General features: G+C 43.1%; 1 protein-coding gene across 2 annotated transcripts in view; it reads right to left on the bottom strand.

The window, feature by feature from the left end:
- Window positions 1–1,807: 1,807 nt before the first annotated feature.
- The window catches only part of MIB2 (MIB E3 ubiquitin protein ligase 2), a 26,939-nt gene continuing 19,826 nt past the window's right edge, over window positions 1,808–8,920 (bottom strand). For both annotated transcript variants that reach the window (XM_010165434.1, XM_010165435.1), the window contains exons 14-18: window positions 8,007–8,237; window positions 6,961–7,139; window positions 5,031–5,215; window positions 4,225–4,290; window positions 1,808–2,394 (exon numbers count right to left, since the gene is read on the bottom strand). In XM_010165434.1, the coding sequence (XP_010163736.1) occupies window positions 2,153–2,394; window positions 4,225–4,290; window positions 5,031–5,215; window positions 6,961–7,139; window positions 8,007–8,237 (903 nt within the window). In that variant the 3' untranslated portion in view covers window positions 1,808–2,152. The remainder of the gene's footprint in view (window positions 2,395–4,224; window positions 4,291–5,030; window positions 5,216–6,960; window positions 7,140–8,006; window positions 8,238–8,920) is intronic.

The raw sequence follows: 8,920 nt of genomic DNA, 5'->3' as shown, positions 1-8,920 counted from the left end.
TACAAAATCTCTTTTCATTAGCCAGGATAAAAAGAAAGAAAGAAAAAAAACCTCAATTTCCTGCAACAGCTGCACAGCATGAAAGTTGAAGGTTGCAGTCTTCCTACCATTTTTTTCCTTTAGGGAGAATACTCACTTGGAAGCCTCTCTTCAGTTAGTACCCAAATAAACTATTTAAAAATGTAGCAGATGCTCCCTGATGTTTTTTTCCTGAATAAATACACACCTTAGGCATAAGAGACAAGATTAACGCAACAGACATTGAACAGTTTGCCACCTCTGTCTCCTCTCCCCCAGGTGCCAGCACACACATGCATTTAACACACATGATAAATTATCAATCGGTTTTACCTTTAGCAAACTGCTTTTGATTTGATGTAGAGGCTTGTGACAAGAACTATATTTCAAAAAACGCTTAGCATGGGATTGGGGTAATATATAAACTAGAAAATTACTCACTTGCACCAAGGAGTGGTTAAAGCAGCTCTTAGACTATAAAGATGGCTCAGCTTTGTACTTTTTTTAAACCAGTCTTTGCACAGCACTTTCCTACTGGTGCCCCATCACAATACAGCAAACATTTGGGGAAATGTCTGGTTTATTCCAAAGGAATTCACACTAACATGAACTTCTAGGAAATAAGTAAATGAGTATCTGCACCTCATATTTTTACCAAAGCTGATTCTGAAATTCAGCTTTAGGTTATTTGGGTGTTAAATCCAACCCAACCACATAATTTAGGGGTTAAACCTGATCCATTTTCATAGCTCAAAAAAATTCCACTGAAACTATAACAGCCTCAAGTGAGTATTTTGACACAGATTATCTATAGGAGTCAAGAGTTTGTTACATCAGACTTTCTCATAACACCAAGGGATTATAAAGAAGTAATAAATATTCTTGTAACTACCATATATTCCACAAAGTTAAAAATTTCTTTAAAAGATTTGCCACCTCTTTGGTAATGAACAAAGATAGTAGAGGAACACAATATTTTTGCTCATTTTAAATATTGCTTGCAATATGTAACAAACAGTATGCTTGTATATAATTGTGTCATTAAAGATATACACCACACACACAAACACATACGTATACATACACACACAGCACACTAGCCCTACAGGCTGCCACTTCCACCAACAGGTATTTTACAGGATGGACTCAGGGGATAATTCTTCAGTCAGACAGTTGGAAAACACAATACAGCTGGATCCATATTTCAGCTACTGTTTGTACATTCATTTTAATGCTCAGGAAAATATATATTTTATTTTATTAAGTTTTGCTGCAAAACAAAGAAACAAAAATGAAATCCCTTTTTCTCATATCTTAGTTATTACTATTTATTTTCTTTACACTGTGATTGGAGTATTTAACACCTGCCTTTGGCATTATGGATAGAAAGCTCAGGAGTCTCTGAAGAAGAGAGTGTCACTTAGAGGTTAGAAATATTTGTTGTAACAACGTATTTTCTCCAATCAGTGTTCACTATTTTATCTCTAAGGCACACACTCTGTCTTTAGGATCTCATTACATCCAGGTTTGCTTCTGTCCATCTGTTGAGCCTGTAAGTACTAGTTCAGAGAGCATGCTGTCTTACAACATCACCTCCCTGCCACTGACAGGCACCTGGGAGAACTGATGCCATGCCTGATCTCCTCTGATATCTCCTCACATGACCTGCAAGGATATGCTTTGCTATTGCCTGCCAAGGTATAAGGTATGTCCTCCTTCAGCATCTCCTTTCAGAGCTGTGCAAGGCTGCAAATCTGACACTGCAGGGCACCAGACATGATGCAGTCATGGGAGTCCTTGGAAACATCTGCAGATGGAAGTCTGCCTCTGGTCTGAACGTCTCTTCTGCCTTCAGGAGACAGGTCAGCGTTCCTTACTTCAGGTCTTTCTGATGGAGCAGCAGCACAGGGGCAGGGGGCTGCCTGCCCTCAAGCACTGCTCCTTGGCCTTATGGCATTGTAAGTAGAGGGAACTCCCTCCACCTCCACCCAATCCACGTTATTTGGTTCCCTCTCTTTCAGGATGGCTTTGCAGGTAGCCAAACACATCAGCCTGACTAGTGCCTCTCATCTAAAACGCAAACAAAAAGGAAGTAAAGGAGGGAGTGGGAATGGGAAGGGAAGCAAGCACATCCTTAGACAAAGATCTGAATCCTCTCCCGGATAGCCTGCCGGCAGATGGGGCAGACAGTAAGGGCTGTGCTGCAGTCTGGGCAAGAGCCATGTCCACACTGGAAGACCAGTTTGATTTGGTCATCGATGCAAATAGGGCAGGTGATGCGCTCTTCCATCTGCCGGTAGCGGTTCTGCAGCTCCTCCATGAGCTTCCTCTGATCTGTGGATTCAGAGCTTGGGCTGCACTCCACCTCGGTGCTGTCTGCAGGGGTGGAGAGCAGGGAGAGAGTTAGTCACTAGCGTGCTCTGCCTCACACACTGTCTCTGCCATTAGACTCTGTCCCTCGAAAGTAGCAATTAGTTCAGATTAATCTCTCTTCACTGAGCCTTATCCAGCGATTCCTCAAATAAAAAGCCTGAGATGATGCTTTCTACAGACTGGCCAGTGTTGCTTTCCTTCATTTAGTTGCTCAGCTGGTTTGTGTGTTTGAATGAGTTTGTTTTTTTCAAAGGAAATTAAATTTTGTGTAGAATGTTCTGCCTTGGTGTTCTGGAGTATTCTGCTGCTACCTTCAAGTACAAACATTCCAAGCTGATTGTCATGTTCTGCCATACTACTCCAGGAATCCTTACAATGGTACCAGTACTACGTTCTCTTAACCTCCTGTTCACATGTGGGATTCAAATTTCTGGTTAAGTCTTTCAGGACACACATGGTAAAACAAGAAGAAACCATTTGACGTCACTTAAGTTGCCTTTTGCATATATGAAGCCAGACAAATAGAGTCATCTGGTCAACTCTACAAAACGAAAGAACCCTAAATCCTGGACAACTGTCAGCTCAAGTAAATAGACTCCGCCTGGTTTCAGCTTAATACAGCCACTGTGAGTCTTCTGCTCCTCAATCTCTGATTTGGTAGCTTTACACTTCAGTATAGATGTCCCTTTCCCTAAATTTCTGGAATTAGTCACACTTCAGTGGTGCAAGAAGTGATTTCAAATCCATAAAGGTGAAGCAAGTTTGGGGACGGGGAGCCTGTTAAAAAGGCAAACACTGAAGACATCACTGACAGGGAAGTCATGCTGATATTCTTAAGAGACCTTGATGTTCCTCCTCCAGTGGAAATCTGCATGTAAATGTCTCCTCTGGAATTCTCATCGCTATTCTGTTGCCAGTCTGTAGCAAAGACAAATGCTCCTGCCTACTGTCAGGTAAACTTGCTATGTTCTGGAGTTCCAAAGAGGATTTCTATCTTTGCCAGCTGCGTCTGTCCGATGCCATGTGACAGATTCTTGGTTCCCCTACGCTGTTGTCCGGACATCAAGTCACAAGACTATAGACTCCAACAAAGGAGTCCACAATGCTAAGCCATGAGCAACAGGACATGCAATTCATTTTCATGTGCACTTGCCCAAAGACTGATCTCAGCTAGAAAGACATCAGCTCTTACAACAATGATGAAAAAAGCTTCAGTGGGCAATTTGCATTAATTCCAAGGCAAATGCAGACCTGCTACTAGCTCACTGACGTGCATAACACTGCCCATTTTGGATGCTGAGTGATGTGGACAGAAGAAAATCTGTTGAAAACTGGGCTGAAGAGCTTTATCAAAACAATTCAGCTCAATGACTCCTGGATAGCTGGCTAATGCCAGCCCTGCACAGGCACTGTCATTTCAGCCAAGGAAAAAGTAAGGCTTTCATAAGATGATTTTTCCTTTCTCACAAATTTTCACTGTTAAGTCACTGCCTGTGAAAATGGTTAGACTGACACATGGAGAATCTGATATTTGCTTTCAATACACAAAGTCAGTCAGGCACAGGACAAGTTTCCTCAAATGCCCTGTCCTGTCTATGCAGCTTGAGTTTGGCCCATGACATCTGAGAGAATCTGCCTTTTCCTCTTTAAAAGTGGTCAACACAACAGGAATCCCCACTACTTTCCCTCAAAAAAACCCCAACAACAATAACAAACAAACAAAAAATCAACTCCCTTTCTTATGCTTATTTCACTGAACATCATTGATGCTGCTCAAACTAACACTGTGCAGGACCCTTCCACAGCACTTAACAGTAGGAACAGCAAACATACCTTGTTTCAGTTTTTTGGTTATTGTCACTTGACATTTGATGCATTTCTTCATTCTCCTGGAGCACTCTACCACAAATGACACAAGAAGAGATTGCAATTAAGCCCACAGATGCCAGAATCAAGAGGAAGATGACAGACTCAAGAATATCAGCTTTAAACAACCCAAGATCTCCCTGAATGATTAAGACATTGTTTCTGCACTGAAACGAGGACAGTACCTTCCTTCTGAGCTACATGCTAGTCTCTTGGTTTAGTCTTTCCTATGCCAGTAGCAAATACAACACCTCTAAGTCCTCAATGCTCTGTGCTACTGGAACTGCTGCACTGTGGAATAAAACAGCCCTTTGCTGTGAGGGAAAAGGATGAAGCTCAGGCACACGGTCCTTACCAAATTCCTTACCAAATTCTGCTGACATGGTTGAGCAGACTGCCACTAAAACAACTGAAATGCAAACCAGAGAAGAGGGAAATCCTTCTCTGGAGGTTTTTAATGGATAAAGCACTGCCAGTTAGAATTGAAACATCTGTCTTTCCTTCTGAATTATCCAGGGCATCCATAAGCACAAGCAAAGCTGCCTGGGGTCCCAATCAGCAGGTGGTCAGAACACACTGTGCTCTTCATAGATTGCTTTGGACATCTTATCTAAGATGCTGGGGTTGTTTCAGGACACAAACAGCACAATAGCTTTGTGTCTAAATTGAGCTTGATATTTAAGTCCAGCTGGGGAAGCTATGTGGTGGACAGGAGAGAAATTTTTTTCTTAAAAGAAAAAAAAAAAAACCCCAACAAACCAGAATGAACTCACCTTCACACACAATGCTGTGCTGGCATGGGAAGAAATGGATGAGCAAGGCCAGCTCTGAGCAGACCAGGCACTCTGTGGGGACTGCCACGCTTGAGACACTAAGGTTGGTCATTGTGTTGGGGGTGGTGTGCACACGGCGAAGGCTGCAGGTGATGGTTGAGCTGTCTGAAGAAACCTGCTGTTCCCTGCAACCATGAACATGTAATAAAATTTGAGTCATGTACTCCAGGTCCTCCTTCAGCAACCAGATAACATTGTATTGATCCTGGCAAACACTCCATGCAGAGACAGAGCAGCAGCTGCTCAGGTAGCATAAACCTGTGAACCTTCACTGCCTTCGTGGGACCAACTCAGCCCCTAGCAGTCAGGCTTCATGCTGCATCTATCTAAAAACAAAGGTAAAGAGCAGGGATGATGAGTATTTACACAAGTTGAAACTGCTCTTTTAGAGGGCAACAGCAAGGTACTGACAGTACAACCATCTGTAGGAAGAGTCAGTTTTTAGGAGCTATTTAATGAGTGCAGCCCTAAGGATCCTCCATACTTGTATGTTCCTGAAAAGTGACCGGGGTGGTTCTCTGTGAGTTGCCTCTTACATAACACAGGCTCAGATTCAGACTTCTGTCCTGGCATTACGAGCCTCAAATCCAAAGTCCTCAGCATCCAATTCATGCAATACTTTTCCAGGCATCTGCTAGTGTGGGAATATACCAGAAGATTGTCGAGGAGGATTGTAAACATACTCACATGACTTGCAGCTGGGGTGTTGAAAAACACATATATCACAGTGTAAACATACTCACATGACTTGCAGCTGGGGCGTTGAAAAACACATATATCACACTACTAACCATTGTTTAGTCTAATCTGCTTGACAAGTAGAACATCTGCATTGAGCTAACATAGGCCTGGGAGGGACTCAGGGGCACACTGAGATTCCTGCCCTGCTGTGAGAAAGATCAAAGCACAATGGAAAACTACTGCCTGCAAAAAATCCCTGATACATACAGGCAAAAGCAGCAGGATTGGAATCTCTCGCTCTCTCTCTAGCAAGGACTGAGCTCTGCGATGCTGGGACACACCACAGTGTACTTAGGCCTATGATCTAGCACACAGCACCCAGTCTGCAGTAGCTGCCTTAACTCTGCTGACACATGCCCAAATCCTCCAGTCAAACCTCAGCACAGAAGCTGAACCCAGTACACTGTTATCAGAAATGTCAGTCTGAAAGAACTGCCACTCTTTAAGTAAAAAAAAAATTAATCCAACACATACTCCAGACACAATTCCTGTTGAAGGTGTTTAAAGGGACACATTTCACCTGTTATTTCCAGTGGACCAGAAGCATGGCCAACTACAGTGACTGCTGCGTGGTTCCTCCTCCAGCACTAACATGACTGTGGGTCTGTGCCCTCAGATCAAACAGAACTCTGCCTTCATGTTTGCAAAGCCAAAATCCAAACAAATGTTTCTCAGAACCTGAGATAAAGCCATCTTTGACTTGCTGCTCTCCCTCTGGCATTTTCTCAGCTATTTCTCTTATCAGTTGAAAAACAAGAATTTATCTAGCTCTAGAATAAATTCTGTGGGTTCTGGTGCCCACTTTTTTGTTGCACTTCCTCTCTGTTTAGACTCTAAACATCTGTAAATGCAGAATCCAACGGAAGTAAAACAGAACCCAAAATTACTCTGCAAGAGAGAAGTTGCTCTTGGCTTCAGTGGCCAGTCTTCTCAGACTCTGTATGAGTTTGCACCGAGCAGTATTAAGTGGCACTATGCAGCCTTAAATAACCCCTCCAGAAACACAGGGTCAGCAACCAGCTCCAGATGAAACAGGAGGTGCTCAGACTGACATCCAGCTGGATGCAGTGGCACCACAGTGCTGTGCAAGGAAGTATACTGTGGCTAGTTTGCAGAGCAGACAGTTTACCTGAACTTCTGTGAGAAGTCTTTGACGATCTGGATAATCCTTCCGTCTGTAATGAGGTCTAAAGGAGATTTTCCCCGATGGTTTGCATAATTAATATCTGCTCCTTCTTGTGCTAAGTAACATGCAATTGCAGTTCCAACATTCAGCTCTACATTTCCAAGAAAGCCAGAAGCCTGCAGCTAAAAGATGTTGAGAAACACTCTCTGTTAACAGAAAAAGTTTGTCATGTGGCTTTGATCTGTATCAAATTCTAAACAAAGTCTTAATCCTTGTACTGACAATCTGAAAGTGCAATTTAGCATTCTTTTTTGAAAACACAAAAAGATCCTTCAGTATATAAATAGCCAATTTCAATCTTGCTTTCCAGGAACAAGACTGGTCCTAACTGGTGCTAATCATTACTAATCACAGTAATAGGTATTCACTTCTTCAGGTAGTGAAAAGGAAAGACACTGAAGATACCACAGTACGTACCAATGGATGAACAGCTGGCTTTTCCTGAAAGGCCTCAGATATACCCATAAACCCAGAGCAACATAGTGAAACCCAGTTCAGCCTTGTAACAAATGTAGCCTTTATCCTTCAGCCCGCTATGTGCCACCTCTCATACTCTGCTCTACATCTGCAGATAACTGGGGTGTTTGTGGTTAGCTATCCTCATATTTTCCATGCTATCAGACAAAAATGAGTTGCTGTGGTTCTGGGGTATGAATTAAACCCAAGACTCTTGGCTCTGCAACTGGATTCATGACCTTTCACATGTCAAGAAAGAAGCACACAATGCTAATAAAAAAATATCGGAGGAGACAGTATGAATTGTTGTCTGACTATGTGAAGTTTCATGCTATAAACTCAAGCATATCCTCAGAGGATCTATTTTTGCTTTCCCACAAGTAAGAAGGTTCATTTTTATGCTCCCCATCCAGACTGACTTTACACAATTTCCCTGCCTTCCTTTGACCCCTTAGATCCCACTATCTGCTGTTGTTCTAACATCAAGCATTTTCCTGCCCTTGGTGCTAGAATTTCTCCTACTCCCAACTCACCTTGGAAAGGAGAGACAACCCCATCTCCCCTTCACGCTTCTCCATCATGATGGACATTAGCTGCTGCCGTTCCAAGGCAATGTGCATGGCTGTGTCCCCATCCTCATCTTCAGCATTGACATCACTGCCCTCACTGACCAGCAGTTGCACCATCCCTACGTGTCCCTGGATAACAGCCAGGTGCAGTGGTGTCTGGTTACGGTTGTTCTTCAGGTTGACATCACAGCGACCCTTGAAGAGAAGAATTGCAGAGTGAGTTGTTGCTGCTGAGTTTGGTTGCAGCTGTGGTGCTTGTGTGGTTTGGATCCATTTGTAAAGATGGAGAAAGTCCAGCAACAAACCACTGAGAAGAAAAAACAAAACCCACAAGTGCTGACACGTAGTTGTCGCTTCTTTGCCGCTATCACCTGAAAGCGGAGAGAGAGGTTAGTTTTGATTCCACAAAAATGAGCAGCAAACTGCCAATTAGATTGCCATCCTTCAGTTTGTCATTTTCATTGCTAAAGAATGCTGCTCACCAGAGGCAGGTCTGAAGCGAGTGCTAGAAAGCTGAAGATAGATAAATAACCTGGAGTAAACACATCAAAATACTGTGTTCTGCATTCAGATGAAACACATGCCTTTGAATACTCTTTCACTAAAATAAAGAGCAAGAAACCCACCACAGAACAACCAGTAGCTGGGGAGCTTCAGTGCTCGCCTGGAGCGAGAGAAACTGAGCTCTGACCTGTACCTATCAGGTAGGGTAGGTTCTGAATACAGATCTACACACTCCCTAGGAGCAGGTTACCAGCTATTCTGAAGTCTTTTCCCTTCATACCCATCACCTCACTGAACATTTCCCAGCAAGCTCCAGTTCCAACCCACTTTGTTCTAGCCTGCAAGATACCCTTCTCCTCTAGTGGCACTGCCAA

The sequence above is a fragment of the Antrostomus carolinensis genome, unplaced genomic scaffold (genome assembly GCF_000700745.2).
Source record: "Antrostomus carolinensis isolate BGI_N321 unplaced genomic scaffold, ASM70074v2 scaffold18133, whole genome shotgun sequence".
NCBI lineage: Eukaryota > Metazoa > Chordata > Aves > Caprimulgiformes > Caprimulgidae > Antrostomus > Antrostomus carolinensis.
This window is presented reverse-complemented; position numbering and strand designations above follow the sequence as displayed.